Below are 27797 nucleotides of genomic sequence, written 5' to 3'. Positions count from 1 at the left end.
CGCCGCCAGCCCCGGCCCGGCAGGCGGAGGAGGACGGACGCCGCCGCCATCGTCGTCATCGTCGTCGTCGGGCGGCGGCGGCGGCGCCAGGTGGGGCGGCTGCATCATGCTGGTGCGGCGGGCCGGCCTCAGGGCGGGCGGCGCGGTGAGTGCGGGCTGGGGCCGGGGCCGCTCGGGGCGGGGGCGGCGGCTTCGTGCGGGCCTCCGCTGGCCCTGCGGCGGCCGTGCGGGCCGGGCGGGCAGCGGGCACCGGCGCTCACCCCGCCCGTGAGGGGCCGGCTGTCCCCCTGGTCACCCCCTGGTCACCCCCTGGTCACCCCCTGGTTCCCCTCTGGACACCCCCAGCTGACCCCCGGAGGGCTCTCCGGACTCGGGGTGCGGCCGTGCCCTGCTCGCCCCTGCGGCCCCGGCCCGTTCGTTGCGAGCTTGCCGGGCGAGCAGCCGCTCCCGGGAGCAGGTGCCTGTGAAACGCGTTTGTCCTCCCGAAATGGGCGATCCCGGCGTGGTAGGAAGGTAAAAGCTTGAGTTTTCCTTTTCGGGCTTCCAGGAGGTGCCCCTTTTTTGAGAACTGAAGTGCTGCAGTTTTCGTGACTTCAGCGCGCTTTCTGTTTCGTCTCTCCGCGCTGAGCGCTAAAAGTGCCTTTGTGCGAGCGAGGGAAGCTGCAGAGGAGCGATCTGTGCGCTCTCCTGAAAGCATCTCCCTGAGGAAGGCTGCATTTGTAAGCGTGGCAGCGGTGCGTAGTTTGTTCCCAGCAGAAACGTCTTTCGAGGGGATTAAGCCTGTCCCTCCATACGTGTGTGCTCGCAGGTGCCCTGAAAGCAGGCCAGAGGTGGCACCTCGGGAGCTTTCCGCAGTGAGTGGGGATAGGTGCCGTGTTTCGGGCAGGATGCTCCTGGCTGAGGCGATACAACCCGTCCTGTTTTGTTGGCAGCGAGGCCAGAGCTTAATCTGGGGTAGAAGAACCCACAAAGTAACAAAACAGATGATCCTGTCACTGACAGTTTTTGAAGGCGATGCTGAAGTCATTCAATGTTTTTTCACAGCCGGACTTGCTGTCTAGTAATAACTTTTTTTAGAGTATATGTTCATGTTCATGTGTTCCTGAATGATTTAACGTTCGTTTACTGATGAAATAAGGCATGCTGAAAGCACTGCATATGCCAGAAGTTGTAAAACAGCATAAAGTTTGTGTCGGGGAGCCACTGTCTGCTTTGTGTGTCGCCTGCCCTCTGAGAGAGGGTAGTGTGTTGTTTTATGTGAACGTGAGCGAGTATATTTAACTGAGCATTAACGGTGTAGCATTAATGTGATCATGGCTGGAGCTCAAGAACGTAAAAAAAATAATTCTTGACACCACCTGTTTGACACACGTACGTTCTTTGGACGTTACTCGCATTTGATGAACACGTTAAGGTACTTTTAATACATGAATAAACCAGGGAGAATGTGAAAAAAAAAGAGAAGTTATTCTATGGAATTCATTAGTCAAGTAATTTATTTTTCTGTAAGTTAATTCCAAAATGATTGCTTCACGCTTCTTGTTACCCATCAGTTCTGTGCTCAAGTCTTTCAGTTCGTTTTGGAAGTGGTTGCGTCTTTCAAAAAGCAGATTTGGCGCCTTCAAGAAGTGCAGCTGATGTCTACTGTTTGTTATATTGGCTGTTCCAGGTTTGTGTACAGGACTCTAGTGTACATAAGGTACAGTAACCCCGCCTGAAGTCAGACTAGGAAAATGACTCTAGAAGAGTTAATGTTTTAGTTAAGAAATACGAGCTTTCCGTTTTATCCGCTCAGATGATGTAGTGAAAGAAATAGAGGATGATCCCAGTATATAGAAGAAAACCAGATGAATTTAGTTAAGTATGAACAGAGAATAGGAAATGGAAGATACAAGTAGGAAGATTTTAGAAAGTACCAAAGGACTTCTTTCTCTAACTTGGAGAAAGCTCGAATGGAAATTCAGTCCGTAACTGACAAAGTCAGTAACCTGTTCTTTTATTAATGGATGGAATGTTTGTTACAGTGGGAGTATGTGTTAAAAGAATGCTTTTGAGTACTTAAAATATGTTCTCCTGTCAGTTTGAAAATTTAGCTTCTAAATGATGTAAATTATTGATTTTATAAAATGATCTCAGGCTTTGCTTCCTGGGTTTATTTGTTTCCCCCCTCCCTCCTAGTTTTGCGCTTAGAGGACTTTGTGTTCCTGTGAAGGATCTCCTACAAGAGAAAGCAGTGGGGCTCTAGCCTTACCTTTTGTACACTGGTATAGCAGCAGTGCAATTATACTTACATCATCTTCGGGTCTGCGTCTCAGTTCCTGACTGAACAGTCTGTTTCCTGCTTTGTTACTGCGGTTCCTGCACCTCCCCGTGATTCCCATGTGGCTGTCACATTGCTAGAACTCTCTCTGCCTAGACTTCATTGAAAGAACTTATTCACACTAAAATATGAGGGGCAGGATCTTGGCTTTAGATGTAGTTGCAGAGATTGTTTGATGTTGGTGGGAGTGCATCCCTGACCTCTGAAAGGGGAAGCTTGCTGCTTTGTCTGCTGCTAAAGAAGTAAATACAGAAGTGAAATTTCTGTGAGCTGCATCTTTGGTCTTTGAAGAATGGCTCAATTTTTTATTTTCATTATTGCTCTTCTGTCACATCAGATTGGTAGGACAAAGGGGAAGAGTATGACCAAGTCTGTCAGGGCTTTCTCCTTTTTCCCCTCCAGCCTGGGCATAACAAGCTTCTGGTTTTTGATTTATCTGTAACTGACTTCATTCTGTTGAATGCATTGGCTTCTGAATTGAAGAACTAAAATATAAATGCTCAACAAATGACTTCTTATGAATTGAGCTACTGGTTTAAAACTCCTAAGAACAATAGTTATGTTGAAGTAAATTCCAGTGCAATTAAATCAGTTTTCATTGGCTGTATTACCATGATTTCAGTGAGCTTCAGAAATTGAAAGAAAGGATGCCATGGGACATTTTGTTACTGCTTGTGCAATCTTGTTACATCAGAATTATGAGCACTGGTAGTATAAAACTTAGTGAGATGTTGAGAATATTGATCCCCCACACTTCATTTCTATGCACCCATTGTCGGTAAAATAATGCCACACTAAGGAAGCTTTTCAACAAAATACAGTGCCGTACTGTCTAAATCAAGTGCTTTTATGGGAGAAGTCCCCAAAGGGGATATCAGAGAAATCACACCTGTGTACCTCTTTGAGAATTAATCACACCTGAGTTTAATGTTCTGGGACACTATAAAATGCCCCAGCTATTGTGAAGCCTGAGATCTTTATGTTTTTTAGAAATGTAATGAAAGCATTCTGAACTGTACATGTTGGAATTATGTCGGCCTTTATTATTTAAGCTGTTTTAACGCAGCAGTAGGTTACTGGTTCTCAGCCTTACTGCTAGCATCTTTCTTTTTAATATTTCATGAAAGATACACTACGGTGAAACTAAGGCAGCATGATTTAATGTTATGAGACTTTCCTGAAAAAGCTGTGAGTTCAGTAAGCTGGTTTCTTAAATTTCTTGCTTGTAAGATTTAAATTGGATTGCTAGTAGTAAACACATAGTTCAGTTGTCAGTGTGGCTATTGAGTCCTTTGTGGAGCACTGCTGTCTCCTACACAAGTTATTTTTCATGTTAAGTAAGCCTGAATAATTAGAGATGAACACTTGCCTTCTCAAGGTGGCCAGTGTAATTCTGAATCTTCCCATCCTGTTAAATTGATGCTGAGTCTGAAGTGGTGCGGGAGTGATTAGCTGCTGTCTTTGAAAACAAATCACTCTGGCTTATATTTATACTGAGAGGGCACTTTTGCTGTTATGAGTCCACTGTTACTGACCCTCCAAGTTCTAGTTACGTGGAAAGTTTTGTGTTTTGAGGGCAGTACACTAGGCTACAGCAACAGAAGCTTTATATAATTATGACTTTTAATTTGGTGCTGGAGATCCAACCCTACCACTGCACAATGAGCTTGAGTAATTATCTGCCCCATGGAGAACTATGTGAGTTAACTAAGCAGTGGGAGCTTTCTAGAGGAGTTCTCAGTGTCATATATCTTTCTATATTTTAGGAAGAAAACTTCAGCAGTGGATAAATCAGCTTGTTATTTGGTGTAGCGTAATGTGATGGTTATATGTTATTTCTGTAAGAAATAGCTTAATTAGGCAATTAGTACTGTCTAAAGCTGAGCTTTCAGAATGTGGCAAGGTGTGTGGCAATTGTTTGGTTGGTCTTCCTCCCTCAGTGGCCTCAGCCATGAAGACTGAACCAGAAATGGTGTTCATGTTTTACGTGCCTTAGAAGATTCCTGCTTCATAAGCTTATCCAGCCTAAACTTTAAACAGGAATGTATTCCCAGGAGGAAATATAATACAGCAAGATGTTTCAGACACCAAGTGTAAATTATGTGAAGTGCCACTTATTTCCTTGTGTCTTAGTACAAGAAGGCAGTGACAATTGTTTTGCCACACCCTTCGTGCCACTCCCGGTTCATTGAATCCCAGTTATAACTGCAGCTATTCTGACTGCAGCTTGGAGGAAGCTGCTTCGGCATTCCTCTCTCTGTACCTTTGGCAGCGTTCTTTTTCTTTCTGTGGGCCTCTTGTGCTTCTGTAAAATAGACATCCAGTAATGTGTATTGCTTAAAGCTTCTGAACGAACCGAGTGGTCATGGGATGAGAGGAGGATCTTTTTGTAGGTCTAGTAAAATTATAGATCTAATAAAAATTGTTAGAACACGAGAAGCAGAGGGTTAGCAAGGCAGGCACATCACGTGTTTATGCAGTAATATAGTGGTAATCCTTTTCCTAATAGGTTATATGTTTGAATACACTTTAGTAAACCCCTGAACTCAGTCTTTCACTGAACTATTTTCTCCAGGACCCCATTCTTGCATAGTAGTCATCCTATATGTGGAAATAAAATTGTTTTTTCATACTTGGATTGGTTGAATTCAACTCCCTTAATTTCAATCTACCATCAACTTTTGTTGCTCTTCACCATTGCCCTATAACTTTTCCAGTGTGAGCTGTGTTTTGTCATCTGTGAACTTTGTCACTTTGCTTTTGCCCTTTTTTTACAGCTCAGTTATGAATGTACTGAGCTACATAGCTGCTAGGACAGAGCACTGGGACCGGTCTGGTAACGTCCCTTTGCTTATGTATTTTGTTTTTAATTTCTGTGAGGAGTTTGCTTGCTTTAAGAGCCTCTGATAAGCGTCTTTGAGTATGCTTACTAAATTTTCAGAAAGCTTATTAATGTGATCTCGTTAATTATACATGCTCTTTCAAGAACTCCAGGATCTTTTTGAGGCACAGCTTCTCTTTACAGAATCTGCACATTCTTAGAAAGAATTGTGGCTCCAAACCTGTGTAATAAGATTTAGCTTTTTCTTGAGAGAGCACTGTCTCTTACAGTCCAGAGAGAGATCTGCTTTTGCAAGTGAAATACAAGTTTGGGCAATGTGTAACCTGAATTAGTTGTGATGTATATTGCAGTTCACAAGGCGTGTCTAAAACGCTGTACTGGATTAGAAAGTACTTTCATTTGTGCTCTGTGGCTTTTTTCCCACTGAATTTTTGCCAGTTCTGACAAATGGAGCATTTGTGAGGAGCAGTTGGAATTAATGTTGATCCAAAATACTTCTGTTTGAAAATTAAAGAGAATAAAACACTAGAAAAAGGTAAACATGCAGTATTCCCTAGAGAGCTACCTGGCTAATAATATGTGTGGACAAAAAGAGAATCTGTAATGTAGTGGGATGGATTGGAGCATTCTCTTTGTGCAAGAATAAGCTAAAATGATTAGAGAGGCCTACCAGGAAAAGTTTGCATTTGAAATTGTTGAATTTTGGAGAGAAACTAGCAAAATATTGGAAAGGGAATGCACTTTATAATTTGGCATGAACTTCAAGATATGAATGATTCATACATGAAATCATGTTTCTGGAGATGTTTTTGTGATTCTGTTAGTTCAGTTCTTTGTTTTCTTCAAAACATGAGAGTTGACACAGTGGACTGCAGTGCAGGTGGTAGTGTGAAAAATAAGTACTGTTACCAGTTAGTTTCTGTGGGGGGAAAATGTTTCTGTAGTCACTTTAAAAAAAAAAAAAAAAAAAGAAAGTACTAAAATTTGTTATCTAAATGCACATGTTATAGAAGGAAAATGAGTGCTGTTTGCAAAGTGTGTCTGTACTGGAAGTAAATTAGCAGCTAGCAGGCTCTCCTGAGAGACCCTGTTTCCTGGTGGGAAGGAATTTCCAGAGGGTGGTGTGTGTGGTGGGGAGAAAGGCAAGTTCCTGTGGTTTGTCAGTTCAGAAGTTCAGCTTGAGTTTGGTTTTTATCTGCTTGACAGATAATAGGATTATTCGACTGTAAAGGTACTTTAGGGAGATCCCTTCCCCTTCAGGACAGGGTCAGCTTCGAGGCCTGAGCAGGTTTGAAACAAACCCTTCGAGGACGGAGAACTTGTGCCCAGCTTTGTGGGCAGGGGGCTCTGCTGCTTCACGCAAATGGGAGCAAAAAAAGCATGCTGTATTTATCCAACTGAATGTTTTGCTTAATTTGCTTGGCAAGACTGTATGGCCTCCATCAAAATATGAAACGTTTGAAAGGATGCTCTGGAGGACTTAAGGATTTTAACAGTGAGAAGTGATTTTGGTTTTTTTCTGAAATAAGCATATTTCTTAAGAGACACAAACATTTAAGCGTGTTTGAAATTCATGTTATGGTGCTTTTGCAGCCGTTCTAACAATTTTAATAATTAAATTACAGATTTAAATCAACAGATAAATAGTTACCTAAATATGTGTGAATAAATTAATACTGTCAATTCTAACGTTGCTCCAGAGATCTGCAACTGGCTGCAAGATTACATGTTGCTGTTGAGTATTTTAGGATTAACTGTACTAGCTGTTCTTCAGAAGGTCTAAGATAAGGCATTCTTACTGATACTATATTGTGTGTGTCCCCCCCCCCATTAGCAGTTCTTACCAACTGTATTTATGATTTTGATATCCTCTCATGGATTTATTAATGTCCAACAGCTGTTTGGCTTTGAAAAAAAAAAAATTGTATTGCCTCCCAGTAGTTTTCCATGTTACCTTCAAATTAACTTTTGGGTTTATTCTGACTAAATAATGGCAGAAATAAAAATGTTGTTTTGGGTTTTTTTTAGAATTGGGTAGTGAAAAGAGGCATAGAAGGAACACAAGTGTAAAACTGGAGAAATAGTAGGTGTTTTGTTAGAACTTTTAGGACTCCATATTTTATACAGATGGCCTTAAACTTGTATTGTTAAGCATTTGAGATTAAGCAATGTTTTACTCATTATTGATTGTGCAAGTATAAAAGCTTGACCAACAGCTGCATTTGAAAGCAATTGTAATGTTTATACATCGTTTCTCTGCCAGAACACTGGTCTGTCATATGGAGATGATCCAGGTGCATAGAAAATAAAACCAGAAAAGATTTTAAGCCTTTCCTGAGAGCACCTAATTTTTAACAAAAAATACTTTTGATTTTGAGGGTGGAGGATGAGGCAAGCAACTTGTATGTTGACCATATCTTCGCTATTTCTGAAATCCTTTTAATATCTTTTTAATCATGAGGAATTCAGTAGGTTCTCGTATTGTTAAGTTCAAGATGCCTCAAGCTCTTTGTGGTTCAAGTTTGTAACCATTTTTTTTTGCGTGCTCAAAGTTCTTTATGTAAATTGCAGGCAGTTCTGTTGCAGAGTGTTTTCTCACTGCAGAAATGAGACACACCCACTACTTCTGATATAGCTTCATGGTAAAGGCAGGTGTGAAGTGTTTTCAGAAGCCTCTTTGAGTTTGAAATGTGTGAAGAGTTTTTGTTGCCTTTTTAAAAACCTGTGAACCAGGCTGTGTACACGATCAGTCATAAACTATTTTCTTTTCTTAAAAAGAATTTGATGCTTGATTAAAATTTGGAAGCTTTTGTGATAAAGAGTTCTTGGGACCTACAGAAAAGAAGGGCATCCGGAAGTAACTGTCTGCATGGGTCCATTACTGACAATGCCAGTAAATTTTCCTGGTTTCATGATTTTAGTTTCCCAATACGGCCGCTCGCACAACTGTGTTTTAATTAATCTAGATGTTTAACACGCTGTGAAGAAAACTGCAAATCATCAATGACAGTCTGTGTGGATCAGAGATTGGTAGCTATTAGGATATTTGACACAGAATGCTTGTCTTAATTTTGACAGGTGGATTTTCCTTTCAGGATTTAAATTCTACTTTTTCAGGTCATACCGTGAAACCAAGAGGTGATTTCTTTTTTTTTTTTTAAAGTAGTTCAATGCAGCCAGCTGTAAGCTTTGTGGTTGCTGCCAGAAACGATTTGCAGACTGTTTTGATCTCCAAGAAGGATTCATTGAGACCCAGAGCAACAAAAATACTTTTTTAAGTGACTTCTGAGGAAAAAAGATGCACGTCCTTCTCAGTATGTGTGTACATCATCTTTCTGTTAGATCATGTAAATCTCAAATCAAATGTGCATGTAATAATAACATTATTAAAAAACCCACAAACAGACCAAAACTTTTAGTGGCATTAAAAATGTTTGCTGAATACAGACCAGATGTTTATGGCCCAACATCATGCTTAGTGATACAAGGGTGTGAGAGAAGTAGCGGCAGGAGAAAGTCCAGGGAGTCCCTTATCTACTACTCCATACTATAAGATTTGCCTTCTCCAGAGGAAAGCACTGTGGAAGGGATCTTCAGACTTCAGTGTAATCAGTGTTAAGTGCTAGTCTGACTGACATACATATTGCCAAAAAAATACTCTTAAAATTCTTGTCCTGTTACGTTGTATAGAAGTACTTGCAGACTTATATGAGGAAGAATTTTTTACCCTCGTAATCTTTGGAATCTTTGTTATTTAGAGATTTAAAATTGCATGGTAATCTATGGAGAAATGTTAATAATGCTTGAAAGTTATTGGCCTCTCAGAGGTAATCTTTTATGCATATCATATTATTTTCAAGGAGAAAGAAAACTCTTTTCTTCAAATGTTCACAGTTTGAAGCAAGCTGCAATGTGGAAAATAAATTGAATTTTATTACGTAGGATACACTACTGCCACAGGTTTTGATAAACTCTGATAACTCTAAAAATTATTAGAGATTTAGGCTTTTAGACTGTTTGGGCAATAGGGATTTCTTTAATTTTTTTTTTTTGCTATACACTGTTAGCTTAAATGAATCTTGTAATACAAGCATTTTCTAAACCTGTAAATTCTACCAATTTGGATAAACATTGCTGAGTAGGGGAGAAACTCCAAAGGTGTCTCTGCTCCTCCTTCATCATAGTCTGTCTTGACTTCTTTGAGGTTCAGTGGAAGACCCTGAGCTTCATGCTCTCCTTACTCTCCACCTGCTTGAAATGAGAGTCTGGTTGATACTTGTCACTGGATGATGTCTGAATTATTATGTTGCACAGCAAAAGACATGTTCTTTTATATTTTGAGTAAACCTCAAGTATCTGTGGGAGTATTAGCTGAGAATCTTGTACTGCTCCTTTCTAAGAATTGCCAAATCCTGTTGGAGTGTTGTGGCTTTGGAATGGCTGGAAACACTGAAGAACAATTTTTTGCGGCACAGGTGTTAGGGGAAAGGGAAAGCGTAATTTCAGAACACAAAACCTGTGTTAAACAGCTACTCTGGCAATGGGAAGATAGAAATGAAAGAATCATAGAATGCTTTGGGTTGGAAGGAACCTTAAGGATCATGTAGTTCCAACCCCTCCACGATGGGCAGAGATTCCACCCTCTGGATAGGTTGCTCAGGGCCTCGTCCAACCTGGCCTTGAACACTTTTGAGTATGAGGCATCCACAGCAGCCTGTTCAGTGCCTTGTTACTCTTTGAGCAAAGAATTTCTGCCTAACATCTAGTCTCACTCTCTCCTCCTTTAATTTAAAATCGTTTGCCCTTGTCCTATCACTTTTTGCCTGTGTAAAAAGTCACTCTTCCTCTTTTTTAGAAGACCCGTTCAGGTAGTGAAAGGCCACAGTGAGGTCTCTCCGGAGCCTTCTCTTCTCTTCTTGGAGTCTGAACAACCCCAGCTCTTTCAGCCTGTTGTTGTGGGATGGGTGCTTCTCATATTTGTGTCCCTCCTCTGGACCCACTTCAGCAGGCTCATGTGTGTTCTGTGCTGAGGATCCCAGAGCTGGACGCAGTGCTCCAGGAGGGGTCTCATGAGGGCAGAAATCCCGTCCTTGACCTGCTGGCCACTCCTCTTTTGATGCAGCCCAGGGTGCAGTTGGTCTTCTGGGCTGTGAGTGGATATTGCCAGCTCATGTCCAGCCCCTCAGCCATGAGAACTCCCAAGTCCTTCCTTGCAGGGTTGCTCTCAGTGATGACTTCTCCAAAGCGCATTCTTACCTGGGATTGCCCTGACCCAGGTGTGCAGCACCTTACACCTGGACTTGATAAACTTCACGAGGTTCTTGTGGTCCCACTTCTCAAGTTTGTCCGGGTCCCTCTGGATGGCATCCCTTCCTTCTGTTGTGTCAGCTGCACCGGTCTCCATCTCACAGTCTGTGTCACTGATGAAGATATTAAAGGGTGCCGGTCCCAAGATGGAACCCCGAGGGACACCAGTTGTTGCTGACCTCCATGGGGACACAGAGCCACGCACCACAGCTCTCTGGCTGCATCCATCCATGCAGCCAATATCCTTATCCATGGAATAGGTCATGCCTTAAATCCATGTGTCACCAGTTTGGAGATAAGGGTGTCGTGTGGCACTGTGTCAAAAGCCTTTGCAGAAGTCTAGGTAGATGACATCTGTCGGTCTCCCCTTGTCAGCTGTTGCTGTCACTCCATTGAAAGCCACTGGGTTGTTCAGCACTTCTGCTTGAGTCTGCTTGGGAAAAAAAGAAAGAAAGCAGCAGTTTGGCCTAAATGTGCTTTACCCAAGGGTTCTGCCCGTTTCATCTAAATAAAAACATTCTATATGTTTTGTCTGGGATCCAATCCTTGAGTTTTGAATGGCAGCAGCTTCAGAGAATCATGAGCACTTCAATGGTTTGGTAATTCTTTCTGGGATTGTTGACCAGTAAAATAGCTCCTCAGTCTTTGGCATAAGTAGCCCTTTATTTTCTCATACTTTGGCATTTTCAAATACAAAAGCTGTTGCTCTTCTGATTTTGCACACAGCCATAGTTTGGGTGAAACAGCACTTCGGTCTTCATAAAGTGGATCTGTTTTTGTCGCTTGTGGAGGTAGCAGGGAGAAGTGTACCATTTGTCACACCAATGTGGAAGGGTTGTGAACGATGCTCAAGGGGAAGGAAGCTTAAAGGCATGCTGAAGGTGAGAGCAGTACAGGCAGTGTCAGGAACAGAGCAAATAATTCTCTTCAGTCAGCAAGAATTCAAGAGAACAAACTTTTTCGAGTTCCCTGGAGGTCTTTTATTTGTTTTGTGATAGCTTTTCTCCTCCCTCTTTTGGCTTACTGTCGTTTCCAAGGGCGTGGTTTGTAGGTCATCCTGAAAACTGGTTATGCTCAAAATGTAGGAGATGTTTGCAAGTGTAATGAGCTGGATGTGTACAACCACTGCATGTGTTTTTCTCTCTTAGCAGCAAGGTGTTGGCCGGCCAAGCGTATACCATGCGGTGGTGGTCATATTTCTAGAATTCTTTGCCTGGGGGCTCTTGACAACTCCAATGCTGACAGTAAGTATCAATTCATCAGCTCTTATCTGGGCAGTAATGGCAAATGTTAATATTCCAGTTCCTAGGGGTTTGGGTTTTAATTTGTTTTACATTTCCTGCCTGTCTCGTTACCTGAATTCCAGAAGTCTTAGCATTCAACACTGTGCAGTAGTTAGTATCCTGCAGCTGAGATCTGGACTGCTGAAAGACTGAAAGGTAATGAAAAATAAATTAGCAATATGCTGTCCTGCTCTTTACTTGCCTTTTAGAGTAACATCAGTTTAGTTTGTTGACGAAAATATCTCTGGAAATTCTGTTTTTTCAGTTCTTCATAGTTCAGTTCATCTCCCAGTTGTGACAACTGAATAAACTACGCAACCTGTAGTTAACTGTGTTTGCTGTTGTAGTCTGGCTGTGTTACCAGCAAGTAACTGAAAGTAAAATGTAAAGGCATTCATGTAAGACACGGATTTCATGAGTACTTCATCTGTTCTGGAACTACGTTGTTGTCCAGATAAACACGTAATTTGTGTTTGGTAATAGGATATGAACCGTTTTGTCTGAGGACATGCATCTCATTCACTGAAATTGGGCCCGCCAGGGAGAAACCATTAAAACTCTTATTAGTCCAGGTTTTCATCAGTGAATACCTGAGAGCACTTTGAATATGTGACAAGCAAAGTTTTGTGGGATTGAAAGAGATAATTATTTTTCTTACCCAAACCTCAAACAAAATAATCTGCGTAACTCTTGAAGTGTGTTTCTCTAACCTTTCTAAAGGCAATCGCTGAACTTTTAAACATAGCTTGATAATAAAAAAGTCTCTCTATAAACAGTTAGACATTTCTGTAAAGCCGGTGTCTCATTAATGACCATCCTGTCACAGTGTCCTGCCAGTGTCAAAATACAGGGAAGCTTCCTGAGTGATCTTTCTTATTTCTTTTTTTTTTTTTCCCTTTGCTTTTTTCTTAACCAAAGTACTCAACTTCAGATTGCCCACGCTTGACACTTCTTATTTAGAGGGATAAATATGTAAATCGTAATTCTTACAGGCTCTGCAAAAAACCATCCACTTCAATGAAACTGTGTGTTAGGTGGGTTCTTCAGTAGTTCCCTAGCAGTGTGCTCCCTGTGAAATAGTTCCACAGATGAGGGTGATCATCTTTATTTCTTTGTTTGTATTCAGCTTTGCACTCACTGGAAGGCTGCTGTTTGGTTTAAATAATTTCAGGTCTGGTTTGATACTTTGCACCCTCTTGTCTTCTGGCATACTTGGGGTAACTTACCTTGGCCTGCTTGTCAGCCAGCAGTTCCAGGAGTCATGCAGAGATTTCTTATGAGCTGGGTTCAGCCCTTGAACAGTGCCAGCTGTCCACTTCTGCTCGAGCAGCTTTGTCTGATAGGGGAGGCAGAAATGGAAGTGCCTGGCCTGTTGATCAAAGCTCATGGTCACTCAAATTTTACGTGGTTTTGTCGTGATTCTCCAGGTCATTGTCAACGTTCAATCTTATTAAAATGTTGTGTGCTGTGAAAAGAAATTGCGTGTATTCTACGATAGCTGAGATCATTTAATTTTTTAAGTTGCTTTTTCACTTCTTTTGACATCTGCCTGCAAAGCTGTACTGTTTGTTACATGACACTGTATTTGGAGAAGAAAAGATTTAAGGTGTTTATAAAGCACAAAAAGGCCCTTTTGGCCACGGACTGCCCAAACCTTATGCCCATTACTTTTATTTATGTACTTGTAAGCCAATGTTAGTAAATCACCATAAGCAATATTAATCACTTACTGACATGTTCTGTCTTCAATATTATTATTTTTTTTTTTTTAAATATGTATCTGCTGGTAGAACTTGAGTAAAGCAGTCACCTCTACCGGTTTGTCAACTTGCATTTCTCTAGTCTATAAAGTAACAGAAATTAATCTCAAAAACTCAAACCAATATCAGCAGTGGTTGCCTCCCAGGAAAAAACACCTCATAGAAAGATAATTAGATTAGGAAATCCTAAGTTTTCTGCTCCTTTTTTTTTTTTTTTTTTTTTTTTTTAACTTAGAAGGTATCTGCTTTTGGATCTCTAATTTGAACCCTGACTTTTCTCTTCCATTCATCCAATCAGATTGGTGATCTAACAGGTGAAAAATTGTTTTAAATGTCTAACCAAAAGATGACACCAGAAAGTAAAAGGAGTATAAATGAGAAGAATTATCCAAGCAGTAGTTAATATGAGAACCACCACCTTTATTAAGCGTATGATTTGAGAATCCCAGTCATCCCTGAAAAACGATGCTGACACTTCTCAGTGACAGGGCAGTATTCTGTTTCTTCAGTCTAATGGCTTTCTCAGTATGCATATAAATAATTTTTGTAGTTGGTGGCACTTATCTCTAAATAAAGAGCAAACTAATTTGAATTTGTGTGCACACTTGCTTTGATCACTTCAATAACTTTTCTTAATCGACCCTGTAGCACCTGTGAGGCCCCTTAACTCTCTTGCATATTTATGGTAAATCTGTTTAGCATAGATTAACATTCTTGCCCTTGAATTAAGACTGCTGGTAAAGCACCTTAAATGAATTTATAACTGTATTTAAACACTCAGAACTCTTGCTACTATTTGTCAGTATCTGCTCATTCATCAGAAGTGTTTCTGACTGCATGGTTACTAGTTGCAATTGCTCAGTTGCTCTTCTTCCTCATCAGTGTAAGGTAGCAGAATCTCATTTTCACTCTTAAATATTGACAATTTTTGAGTCAATCTTTTGAAGGAATTAGCTATATAAAAAATTTTGTAATTTTTACTGCATGGAGAACATTCGATCCTCTTATTTTAGTAACTTCTTATGAAGAGAAATAGGAAGTATAAGAATTTTCTGTGGTTTTGTTTTGGTTGTTGGTTGGGTTTTTTTTATTTTTTTTATTTTTATTTTGGGATAAAATACAAGTTCACGTAGAGCTATCCTGTTTTACAAATCAAATTTAAACTTGGAATCAACTTTATTCTGTCTCTCTTGATTCAAATAATGTTGTTGGTTTTTTTTTTTTTTTTTTTCCCTGTCAGGTCTTACATGAAACATTTCCCCATCATACATTTTTAATGAATGGTCTTATTCAAGGTGTTAAGGTAAGATTTTTTTAGAACCTTTGACCTCAATATTGTGCTTGTTATTGTATCTTAACTTGTCTCACCTGCAATCTCCATAAGAACTTACAAAACCCAAAAAACTTACAAAGTGTCTTTCTCAGTATGCATATAAATAATTTTTGTAGTTGGTGGCACTTACCTTGTAAGGACTTGGCAGAACAGGGATTTACTGCAGTTCACTGTACACTTACGTTAAACTTGAGAGTGACTGTATTTGAATAACAGAGGTGAGCTAAATATAGCTGGAGTAGACTTCCAGTGTACAGAACTATACATTTACTGATGTTTGGACTTACTGCACAGTTGGGTTGATGAGTGAAGATTTATTAATGTGGAGGAAAATGTTCTTCTAAGCTAAAGTTCTGCAGTTAACAGACTTATGAAACCCTTTACTTATTTTAATTCTATGTAACACTGAACAGATTTGAGATGAAGGCCTGGATACCAGTTCTTCATGAAATGCTGAGAAATGTGGTGTTTGATCCTTCATCAGTACATCACTCTGACCTTTGCCACTGGAATAGCATAATGGTGTCCCATAATCTCAAGTTGCCAAGCTTGCTCAAGTGATCCTCGTAGTTCTTGCAGTGTACAGATGTACTGTACACAATGAATACTTAACATAAGGCAATAAGTGTTACCTTAAATTTGTTTCAGAGAACAGTTAACGTTACCCAAAACTCTCTTTTAGAACAGTCCAAAAGACCCTTCAATTAGAGAGGAACTTGGGTTTGAAATCTAGCACGAGGTCTCTTGATAGAGGCTAAAAAAATGTCCTTTGTGGAACTAGACTGTATTTTTGGAGCTTTTAAAGAAGGTTTTTCAGTCTGTGATACTTCTATATTGAATTAAAAAAATAAGCTGTTTCTTTTTTTTTTTTTTAATAGATTGGAAACATAAAACATCAGAATCACAGAAAACTAGATTGTAGAAAAGATTGTGTACTTTTTCAGTTATTGACAACTTTGTGTTTAATTTCAAATCAATTTTAAGTTTTAGTCCTTCCTTATATAGTGGTTAAAGGAAATGTGTATATATAGACATATTAATTGTTTTTCTTCTGCCCCAGGGTTTTTTGTCCTTTCTCAGTGCTCCACTAATAGGTGCTCTCTCAGATGCATGGGGAAGGAAATCTTTCCTTCTCCTTACGGTTTTCTTCACCTGTGTCCCGATTCCATTAATGAGAATAAGCCCATGGTAAGTGGTACAGACTTGTCAGTAGAGCAGATATCCAATCAGAGGAGTAGTTTGGATAGATGGGAGAGGGGCAATAAGACAGGAAAGCAGCTTTGCTTTCAAGACATGACTGCCTTATTCTGGAACTTTTCTGTTTAAGAGGTTTTTCTGTTAAAACCGAGTATCTTAAAAGAGGAAATAATGAAATGTGATTTAGTAACTGTATTCACACAAGTAAAACAGTACTGGAAAGGATTTGATAGTCCTGTCTAATTCAGTTTTATGCTCATCTGCCAGTTTTTTCCCCTTGATGACCGACAGTAATAAACATGTTTTTAAAGCTAAATTAACCTTAACATTTCTTAGCCATCGAAAAGTATAATTGCTGCAAATGAGATCTTCTATCTCTTTGATTAGGCCTTTGAAACAAAGTCAATACCCCTCAGTTAAAACTTCAGTTTCATTTACATTAATTGTGAAACTTGCTTGATTACAAAAGAAGTTCATGCGCATGGAATGCATTCAGAGTTCAGCTTCCACAGCATAATATGATAGTTTATTCCTTAACTGACTGAGAGAATTAGTTCTAAAATAGTTTGTTTTTCTTGACTTAGACTTGAGAGTGTAAAAATCCCTTCATGTCCTACAGGGGCCACTTCTTTTAGGCTGATGTAAAGGAAACAGAAGAATGTAAAAGATTAAGGTGCTGTTTTCCAGTGCTTAAGTGAGACTGCACAAACATTAATCTCCAGTAAAGCTCTGTTTTAGTTCTCGAGGAACACTTCTCTTAAGTTTAAATCCAAACTTGCTTGTTAGTAAGATAAAAAGCAAGAGATCTTAGCTCGAACTTTCTGATTGTTGCTTTTAAATTTTTAGGTGGTACTTTGCAATGATTTCGGTATCCGGAATCTTTTCTGTTACCTTCTCTGTAATATTTGCCTACGTAGCTGATGTGACACAGGAGCACGAAAGAACTACAGCCTATGGACTGGTAAGATGTGCTAAACCTGTCAGATTATGACCTCCCTGTTGAACTGGTGTTTTGATGCACAGATTGTTTTCTGATTAATGTCAAGAGGTTGGTAAAGGAATGAAACCATGCCTCGAGACAAAGAGTTCAGGCGATGAGCAGGGTGCTGTGTGCTCAGAGGAACAGAATAAAAATTTGGCAGCTTTGCCTGCACAGAGGGGCATGTGTAACAAAGCGTGTCTTAGGTTTCACGAGCAGAACATGCAGTGTTGTTAAAGGCAGTGCAGGTTATTTAGTGCTTCATCCAGCCATACCTTTATCACCTGTAAATTGCACTTTTAGTTCATATGACTTCTTTTTAATATAGAATGTCTTTTCCTGTAGTCAGAACAGGTAGGAAGGATGAAAAGGCATAATGCAGTATTTTTATTAGCTTAGTCATGACCTTTCTTAATTAGCAAAAGATGAGGAAAATTATTCAGTTAGTACAAACTGTATTACTACTTTCAATAGTAATATAATTCCTGCTTAGTTTACTTTCCTATTATTTATATTAGTTTAGGGTTTGGAGATCTGTTGGTAGATGCCCTCAGCCTTTGAACATCTTTTATCCCAGTGTCTGCTGTGCATCTGTTTTCACCATGCAGATATTCACTGAACTGATTTTTGGCTGATTATATCCTACTTTGGGCTATGAAGGGTTCCCTTTATCTTTAGCCTAATGGATATATGATTACTCAGATGCTGATTTAGTAGTTAAGAAAATAAAGGACTTAGTTCTCTTGGACTTGTGTGTATTGTTATAGCAGAGCACAAAGCAGATTTAAAAGTTCTGAAATTTCCACTTTATTTCTGTTACATACAAAGAGGGCCATAGGTGTATTTGCAGCATACATTTGCCTGCATTCAAACAGTTTTTTCTTGACAGAAACAGCTTTATCTAAAATTCTATGAAGCGATAGACAAAAATGCTTTTTTTTTTTAATGAGGTCTGTTTCTGTTTGTTGTACCTTCCCCCCCTAAATTGCTATAAAACTAGGTTTCTAGCCTGTGTTCTTACTTACTGTGTAAAAATAGTTATGCTTTTATTTTGGGAACCGTAAAAGAGCAACAAAAAACCCCAACAACAACAACAACAACAAAACACTTAGCTGCTATTTTACCTTTCTCTGGTTATTTTTATAGTGAAACTTACTTACAACACTTGATTTTTCGTAGGTATCAGCCACCTTCGCAGCGAGTTTGGTGACGAGTCCCGCCATTGGAGCGTACCTGTCTGCCAGCTATGGGGACAGTCTTGTCGTGCTGATGGCCACGGTGGTGGCTGTTGTGGACATCTGCTTCATCCTGCTGGCTGTACCTGAATCTCTGCCAGAAAAAATGAGGCCTGCTTCTTGGGGATCTTCTATATCGTGGGAGCAGGCAGATCCTTTCGCTGTAAGATGCGCTTCAATTAAGTAATTACTAAATATTTGGTGATTAATAAGTAATAATAATAATGATTAATTGCATTTTGTAATCTTGGGAAATCTTTAATCTTAGTGGTAGCTTGACTACTCAGTATATCATAATCTTGCTTCTCTGTTCTTGCCCAAAAAGATCTAGATACATTTAAAAACCAAAATCAAGCCAAACTTTATGCATTAAATAATTTTTGATTTGAAAATAATGTTTCATATGAAAGCCCAGGGGAAAATGCTGTACTTTTGTCACTTATATACTCTATTTTATTGTAAGAGAAATGTTGAACTATCACACCACAAAAGTCGATATTTTAAGATTTTCCATATTCACTTTATGTTTGTACTTTTGGCAGTATCTCTCTTGACTTCCAGTTTTGGTTACATGTGATTTCTTTCTAATACAGAGTGGATTTATTAATCCTGATTTATCTACAGGCTTATTTAAAAGAAGTCTATAACTTACTGTGCAGTCTTGGTAGTAACTTGTTCACTTATACAATTTGTGTTTGTGTTACACCTTGATATCTTAAAAGAGGAAGGAGTGATTGTTCTTCATGAGATGCATCCTGCTAGGAGCTGGTTGTGAATACTGAGAGAGGAATGGCATGCTTGAAAGACTGCAGTTACAGAATTTCTTTTCCACAGTGCATTTGTTCCTCAAATTAATTAATATCATGAGTGAACAGGTAAAAGAAGGAAGGGAAAAATGCTCTAATGATTTTTGACAAGAAACAGATTATGTTATTTGCTAACATCTTTCAGAACAGGTTATTATGGAGATCAATTAGAAGATGCTTTGCATTTCCTTAAATATTATATGATGCTGTTTTCAGGGAATAATTGTAATTTGGCACTGAACAGTGTCTTCAAAAATCTAGTGGAAGCTTTGCAGAAGAATCAGTACCACAAAACTTAATATAATGAGATTGTTTTTAACTTAACATTCACCTTAACAGTTTCCATGTATGATTTTTATTTTTTTTTGGTACAGTAAAATGGATGAGTAAATGCATGTGTAAAAATGGATTTAAGAAAAACTAAATTTACCTGCTGCTTGCTTTATGCTTTCATTCGACTTCGTATAAATATTCCAATCCTTGCTATGTTACTTTGTTTTACAGTCTCTGAAAAAGGTTAGAAAAGATTCTGCGGTTCTCCCGATCTGCATTACAGTGTTTCTCTCCTACCTGCCTGAGGCTGGCCAGTATTCTAGTTTTTTTCTGTACTTGAGACAGGTAAATCTTGGTGTCTTCACATATCCATAAGGATGTTTAAATAATTATTCCCTAAGACCTGTTTCTTGTTGAAGACTTTCCTCAGAAACCCGCTTTCTGGCAAAATACAGCTTTAAAACTAAAGGCAGGGCACTTTGCTAAGCAGAGAGCTGAATAACACTTGGCTCTTGATGATAAACCCTACAACTGCTTAAGCACGTGTTAACCTTAAGCAGACCTTTGCTCCCATTCAGTGCAGCAGTTTCTGGGTCTTGAGGTGAGATCTTGCCTGGTGAAGAGCTGTTGTGTTTATGGGGGGGAGAGAGAGCTCTAGTTTCCGGATATATGACTTCCTCTGTCCCTTTTTTTTAGTTTTTTGTTTTTGTTTTTTTTTTTTTCTTCTATGGTCTTGGCAAGCAGTCAGGGATTATTCTCAAAAGGGGACACTGCCAGTGTGGATTCAGAGTATAAGCAGGGTTCAGTGTTTTCTTTGAATATGATATCGCTCTGCTCGTGATTGTCCTGGGTTGTGTTTGGCATTTGTTTTTCATGCATTTTCTGCCTCTCTGCAGATTATAGGTTTCGGATCTGGTAGCATTGCGGCATTTATAGCTGTGGTTGGCATTTTGTCCATAATAGCTCAGGTAAGCTTTATTCTTTATAGTGCTTTATTAAACAGTACAAACAGTGTTGAGGCAGGCACTTCTTTAAGCTTGTCTCTAAACTTTTTACATGTTCTACTGTGCCAGTGTGTCTTGCGTTGAGTAAGGGTTGTATTCATTTATTCATTATGCATTATGTGTGAATTTCCTTCTCTTTATCAGCTTTCCTTAGGAATACAGTGTCTTGGCATCACAAAATGGAACTATAATTTGCTAACCTTGGATCAGTAAACTCACTAGAAATCTGACTAAAAATTATTAAAATAATGCAGGAAGTTGGTTACCTAGCACAAGGCTTTCTGAAAGGGAGATGTGTTATTTTAAGCAAAAGTCACACTGCTTGCTCCTATTCAGTTAGCTCACGTTATCAGACTTGGATACAAACAGTGCCAATATTGGCCTGGTCTGTCCAGACTTACTTAAGCTCAGCTTGGAGGCTGAGGAGCTGTGAGGCCTTGGTGTGTTGCTGTCATACCTCTTAGCTGGCAACAGCGAGCTGTTTTTTGAACAGGTCCTTTGTATCTTTTGGAAATCAAGAGTTTTTATGATATGATCTTTGGTGTCTTTATGGGTACAGTCTGCCTTCCTGTTTTGATAACAAGGAGAGGAAGGGCACACACAGCATGTTATATCCTTGCTGCCATCTTTAGCAGAGTGGAGGTCTTACTGTTTTGATGTAAACAACACGTTCATCAGTGTTTACCAGTTTTACTGGCGTCAGTTGTGGCCTTCACTATCAATTCAAGCCATTGTATTAATCCTGGGTTTGTGGTTTGTTCTGGTGATGTGACATTCACTGACATTTGCCAGTCATACTTCAGGCAGACGAGTGTTTTTGCTGAAAATCTCTCAAATGGCTGCCCTTCTGGCTTATAATTTTCAGTGTTAAAATGAGGAAACTCTCTTTATTTTTGAACTCTTTGAAGAGTGTAGCTTGTTGAAATAATCTTTGCTTCATAAACGCTTGTTTTGTGCTGGCATGTTGGATATATCCAGAAAGAACTGAATATATGTAGATAGAATTACTGTATTTTTGCTATTTAGCATTCCAACTGGCTTTGTCTCAGGGTGAGAATCAAGAAAACTAGGAAGAGAAAAAACAGGAGAGGAAGTGTGCTCTGCTCTTAAGTCCTCCTGGTTCCTGTTCTCAGTCTTTTTAACTGATGCATTGGGTTTCTCCTGTTAAATGGAAATGTGTGCTCTGTTAACTGAGTCCAGTTGTCCATATGGACTTGCTTTTCTAGGAACAGATGCCTTCTTACCACGAGTGTCTTACTGCTGTACGTGAATTGAGACCTCCTTCCCCCTCAGCAGTAACACTTGTAACAGCTGAGAAACACTGCTCTTCCACTAGGATTATCTTCCACATGTGAATAAGAAAAGTTGTGTCAGTGGTGTAAAAGGTCAGCAGAAAATATAGTTAGTGATGCCTAGGAAATTGGCCTTGGCCAAATTTCAGTGCCTGTGATGAAATTGAAAAAGCAGCAGGATATCCTTGTTGGTTTTAGTTGTAAATTTGGATAATAATTCACCTGACCGAAAAAGGTTTGATTTTTTTTTTTCCTGAGCTAACAGTCTTTTTTTCTCTACTATTTGTAGATATTGGTAAATTCAACTCATGTCCAGCCTCTACTGTCTTAACTTGGTACCAGCTTTTATTTTGTGGAACTTTCTAGTATGCAATGAAGCAGCATTGTAGAGGTGGAAATGAAAGCCTGTTTACAGCAGAAATAGACACCAAGATCTAATATTTGTAGAGAAGGCAATACATATGCTTCTTGATGTCCTGAGTTAGAAACCCCTTTAGAGTTAAGAGTATTTGTACATTAGTATTGATATGACTCATCTGTGTTTTGGACTTAATACAAGGGAAATAAGAGCACAAATAATATGAATTTTGTCATCAGTTGAAAGGTCTTCTGAATTACTTTGTGTAGCAGAAATTACTTTAAAAATCTGGCTTTTTAAAACAACTTTTGGGTGAACTGATTTCTCTTGCAGACTGTGTTTCTCAGTATCTTGATGAGGTCTATAGGGAACAAAAACACAGTTCTCCTTGGCCTTGGCTTTCAAATCCTTCAGCTGGCTTGGTATGGTTTTGGATCTCAGCCTTGGTAAGTTCACATTTTCATAGGTATGTGCCTGTTAAGGAACAGAAGGTTTTTTCCCAGGAAATGCTACAATTTAATTCTGTGGTCATGAGTATTTAAAAGTTCTGTGGACTAGGCTTTCTCATTTTCATTACACTACCAAAATTTGGGCTGTATTTTGCATACGTAGGAATGATAGAATTTTCCATACCTGTGGTGCACTAACAACCCTTTTGAAAAGAGAGTCTTTGCACCGCTTTGGTTCTTATATATCTAAGAATGTGGTTAAAACTTCTTCTTAAAAGCCAATTAGTAGCATGTTCTCTCTTGTAATTCCACTAGGTCCTGGACCTGTTCTTTATTCTGTTTTTCTAACATGCTGTATTTACTATAGTTATATTTGGTCTTGGAAGCTATCTAGAGCTTCTTTTGTAGGAGCAACTGCCTGTAAGTAAAGACAGCTAGAACCATAAGCTAGAACAGCTTCTTCTTTACCAGGTTTGTCCTACTGACAGCAATGAATGCTGTTCCTTTATCAGAGCACTTCCTAGCAAGTTACAGGAGCCTCACTGGGACACCCTGGGGACGTGTTCGTTTGTGCAGTGTTTGGAGAGGGAATGCTCATTTCACTCCCCTTCCCTCCTTTTCTCTGCTGTAATAGCTAGTGCAGAAGAAAATCAAGTGGTATTCTCTTCTAACAGCTTCAGGATAATTTATGGGAGGGGAGCAGGAAGAGGGTTCTAACCACATAATTTCTAGTCCTTAGGTATTTTAATGAGAGCGTTTTGAAATGACATTAATCCTTAAATAAGGGCGCCCTAGTGGTCCTTTTGGGGGTGTGGGCAGTAATTACAGTCTCATTTCTAATTCAAATTATGTACTTAACACAGGATGATGTGGGCAGCAGGAGCTATAGCAGCGATGTCAAGCATCACATTCCCAGCAATCAGTGCTCTGGTTTCACAAAATGCAGAGGCAGATCAACAGGGTGAGTACTGAATGAATTCCTGTTTAGGCATCATATTTCTTTTTCTGTTTAGGAAGCAGAAGAGTTATCTAGCTGTACTTTCAGTTATCTTGGTGAGTAATATTTTTACTTGGTAGTAGTTGTGGAAGACTGCCAAGCTACATAGAGAGGGATTTTTGCATTGCAAAGTACATAGTTCATGTCTGACCAGCTATTTTTTTAGCTTTCTTTAAAAGTACTACAAAAGCAACGAAAGCTTTTTTATGTCTTTCCTTTCATTATTACAAACAATATTCTCTTAGTAGGCAGTGAGGATTAATGTAACAATACTGCTTTTAAAATAGAAACTAAAAACACATTTTACCAGATTAAAATAAGTGTATGCAAGAAGCCTTGTTCTTTGTGGAAAAGTTGTCCCTGTGTAATGTAACACTTCAGATCTCTAGGAATAAAAAAAGGAAACCAAAGTAACTAGTTGATCTGAGAAGACAGAGAATTTATTGATGTGAAGAGGAACGTACAGTCAGAAAGAACTTCTTCACTGAAAAGGAAATAAAGTCATCACTGGTGTATAGTAACTAAATTCAGTGTTCTCATAGAAAAATATCCTGTATATGTACATTGTAAGTTTCAGTCTTGCTTCAACATTGTACAACGTGAAGCTAGGTCAGTGCAGTTGATATGAGTGGTACCAAGCAGGTGCTGTTCCAGAAGGCAGATTTCTGTTGGGTTTGAAAGGTGCAAAAGACAGTGTTTTACATGGAATTCTTAAATTACTCCCTTCTCCCCCATTTTTTTTTTTTCTGATAGAGACATCTAAAAGATTTTTAAGGACTTGTTTTCTGTTTATATCAGGGAATGAATAGTTCAGTTTAGCTGACAGAAGCCTCTGAACCTTCATCTCAAAGAGAGGGAGCTGGTGTCAGAAGCTGAGGCTTTCAGTGGTTCCAGGGGTGAGGTTTCGCCACCTGGTGGCATGAGGATTTTAAACTTGCATGTCAGCCCAGGAAGTAAAAACTTGGGTAGCTGTCGTTTAGGCATGTTTTCTTTGCTTCCATTTTACATCTTACTGCCTTAAGGAGGCAGCAGATACAAACACTGTTAGTGTAGTAAAAATGGCAATTTGTAGTATCTTAATATGTAACATCTTCAGAAAAGTTTTTGCACTGTTGTCAAAATCACTGAAGTTGAAACAGAAGTATACCTATAGCACTTTGATTAATCAAACTTTTAAAGCAATCCATTGTAAAACTGCAGCCAGTCAAGTATTGTGAATTTACTGCAGTACACTTGAATTTACTGCCCCGAATCCTGGTCACAGTTTGTGCATATTTTGTCAATCATGATCCCTAACAGGTAGATACGTTACTCTAAATTTCACTTGAAAATAAATTGAATGGGTACCACACCTGAGCTCTCCTGTCATTATTGTAGGCTTTGGGAGAGGGTGGATGAACTCTAATATAAAATGAAACCTGTACATAAATTTCACCTCTGTTATTGCTTCCAGTAGCCTGCAAGGTAAGTGACAGAACTATGGTTATGCAGAGGATTATTTTAATCCAACAGAGTTGTCTTCAGTGTATTCCTTTGGATCTTAGAATGCATAAGTAATTATGAATTGAGCTTTTTTTGAAACAGCCATTAGAATGCACTTACAGCTCTGAGTGTTTCTTGATTAAAAAAATGTAAAATCCTACCTTTTTTTTTTTTTTTAATTCATTAGGTGTTGTCCAAGGAATAATAACTGGAATAAGAGGACTGTGCAATGGCCTGGGACCAGCACTGTATGGCTTTATTTTCTTTCTCTTTCACGTGGAACTGAATGAATTACTACCTGATCAGACTTCTGGAAAAAAAGCAGTGCAAGCTCCCATTGACAAGGTAAGCTCAGAATCTGGTGTGTGGTTTGCAGCGTATAACTCACGAGGGTAGGAACCTGTCTCTTTTGGTTGATTTAAAATCTTGGTATCTTACTCCTGAAGTACTTAATTCTCACCTCCCAGATTTATTAAACCATTAAGGTAGCTCATAATTTAAATGTGATCGTAAATATTTAGATTTACAAGAGTAGCAGGATTGGTTTCAGTATCGTAACAGAAGCAGAGAACTATTGATGTAAATTTACTGGAGGTAACAGTGCAGTTGTATGCTGAATTTGGAGAGTAATAATAACACTTGGCAATGCAATGAGCAAAGAACTACTTTTCAAAGATTCTTACCCACAATAGTGTAATATTCAAAAGCTGCTTCGATAAATCTGCAAATGAGGGTATTAATTTATGGAAGTTTCTCATATCCTTAAGTATGTGTGTGCATAACACCTCTTGAAGATTTAAGTAATACCATTAATATAAACTCTGTTGATGTGGTTATATTCTGTACATGTAGAGACCATTAACTGAAAATTCAGGCCTCTGATTGTGACAGGAGTTGAAGGAAGGGAAATATCCTGTTGCTCTGTTCTCAACTGCAGCTACCTTCCTCCTCCCATATTAGAGTGGCTTCGTACATTTCATTTAGTGGAGTAAAAGTAGACTGGGTTGACAAGTTTCATCTTCTGATTTTTATTTAATTGACTTGGATGCAGAAAATTGTTTCAGATTAAAAAAAAAAAATAATCTGCATTGCTGACCCTTTCTTTTGTAGAAGTTTGTCATCAAACTTGGCTGATTTAAAATTTGTCTTAACAACCTTTCTGGTGTTTATTTTTAATTATGGTTATGAAATGTGGATAAGTTGTGGTTTAAATTTTAAAATAAACTGCATGGAAGCAAGAGAGAATAAGTCGAAATACCACGTTTTCATACATGCCCGCAACCTTTCTCTGTGGTGAGAATGGTCTGTAGTGCACAGCCTGCTGTTGCTTTCCTCACTCACATATTAGTTTTTGGGGACGCTTGTTTATTTGGATAACTTGATTCTAAAGTACGTCAGCCATTGAAAAGTGAATTTCAGTTAAAGATTTGTATTTCAGTTAAGGATTTGAAATTCAGTTTGAATTTCAGTTAAATATTTGTACTTCTGGATGTTGAAACCTTATTCTATTAATCTTCAGAGGAGTCTTGCTGATTTAACAGGCATGGTGCCTAAAGTAAAAAAGGAATTACAAAGAAGCATCAGTCAACATCTGTTTCATCTGCTAGGCAATCCTATTACCAATTGATAGTTTTGTTTGTTTCTGGTTTTTAGATCAGTGTGCAAAGATCAGGTGAGGAATTCATGGGCATTGTGGATGCAGAGAATTCGTGTTGCAATGCACGTATGAACCTGTTTGCAAAAACTTCCCAGTCATCGTAAATGCACTGCCCACTGTCTCCTGCCTTCGTGGTGTAATTCGTAACGCAGAACTCAATGTCTGAAACTTCATGAATTCTTTAATGTGCTTGTTTTGCCACAGGGAGCCATCGTTCCTGGCCCACCCTTCCTGGTTGGAGCGTGCGTTGTTCTCCTGTCTCTCCTTGTCGCCTTATTCATTCCCGAGAACAGCAAAGCTAGCAGTACCAAAAAACACAGCAGCAGCTTCGGCAGCAGTCTGAGCAGCACCCTAGACCAAAGCAACGGAGAGGACTTTGAGCCACTGCTGCAAGACAGCAGCGTCTGAAGGCTGAGCTCCAGGGGGACCGCGGAATGAATTCGTGCCCTGAACTACAGCTCTGGGAGCTGGGTGGGAGGCGCAGAGTGCCTGCGCTCTGAGGGCAAGGCAGCTGCGCACAGCAGAGGGTCACGTGCCATAGGACACTTGAGGCTGATGTCACTCTTGCAGGAGGGGTTTTTTGGGGTGGCAGGTCACAGCTTGATGTGGTTCTGCTCAGTGCCGGACTGCAGATGCTGTGTCGAATTGTAGTATGAGGTAGAAGCCTGAGTAGGCAGAGATAATGGGGGTTTTCTTAACACTTTGAATGTTCAATTCCCAAAGTTGCACCGTAATGCAAAATAAATAGGTTTGAGCCAGAATAGTTTCTGCCATCACCATTAAAGTTTGTTTTGCATTTCTTATGCCTTTTGTCTGCATCTATGCCACGTGTAGTCTCCATGACCCAGGAGGGACTGATCTCCATGCAGTTCTGGTATCTGAAACAATGGTTATCAGTAGCATTCTCTAATATTACGTACTAACAAGAAGTCCAGTAGTTACCAGAAGGCAGTGCTGAAACTGAGAGGACAGAATTCTGAGTGTGTGTGATCACACGTGACAGTCATTACCCATAAATGGGGGTCACATGGAAGTCTTAAACCCACATTCCAGAATGCTCAGTTCTGAGCAGTTAAAGCAAATCCAGATGGCACCAGAGAGCCACATCACAGTGATGCTTTACTTATAAAAGGTCGGATTTTAATTTTACAATGAGCAGTGTCAGAAAAACAGACACTCCTGACTTGTGAGTGGGAGCCAGAGTGGTTTACATCGAGAAATAT

The 27797-nt window shown here is 39.4% G+C and overlaps 1 protein-coding gene across 2 annotated transcripts; it reads left to right on the top strand.

Annotated features, from left to right (window-relative positions):
* Nucleotides 1–27744, top strand: MFSD14B (major facilitator superfamily domain containing 14B). 2 transcript variants are annotated; one of them, XM_050329460.1, is made up of 12 exons: nucleotides 1–145; nucleotides 11621–11713; nucleotides 14753–14815; nucleotides 15906–16033; nucleotides 16889–17003; nucleotides 18201–18419; nucleotides 19567–19680; nucleotides 20232–20303; nucleotides 22323–22435; nucleotides 23302–23399; nucleotides 25105–25262; nucleotides 26779–27744. In XM_050329460.1, exons 1-12 carry the CDS (start codon nucleotides 107–109, stop codon nucleotides 26980–26982), a joined length of 1416 nt encoding a protein of 471 aa, XP_050185417.1. In that variant the 5' UTR covers nucleotides 1–106; the 3' UTR covers nucleotides 26983–27744. The 2 variants fall into 2 exon arrangements, with proteins under 2 accessions (XP_050185417.1, XP_050185416.1); XM_050329459.1 differs by having other exon boundaries at nucleotides 41–145; nucleotides 11618–11713.
* Nucleotides 27745–27797: the final 53 nt, after the last annotated feature.

Source organism: Myiozetetes cayanensis, unplaced genomic scaffold (assembly GCF_022539395.1).
Source record: "Myiozetetes cayanensis isolate MyiCay16 unplaced genomic scaffold, myiCay2020 scf4, whole genome shotgun sequence".
Classification (NCBI taxonomy): Eukaryota; Metazoa; Chordata; class Aves; order Passeriformes; family Tyrannidae; genus Myiozetetes; species Myiozetetes cayanensis.
This window is presented reverse-complemented; position numbering and strand designations above follow the sequence as displayed.

Coding starts and splice junctions, on each gene's coding strand:
- MFSD14B (XM_050329459.1), top strand. CDS start 107: ATGCTGGTGCGGCGGGCCGGCCTCAGGGCGGGCGGCGCG. Junction 11,714..14,752: donor TGACAACTCCAATGCTGACA/GTAAGTATCAAT, acceptor TTTCCCTGTCAG/GTCTTACATGAAACATTTCC. Junction 25,263..26,778: donor TGCAAGCTCCCATTGACAAG/GTAAGCTCAGAA, acceptor GTTTTGCCACAG/GGAGCCATCGTTCCTGGCCC.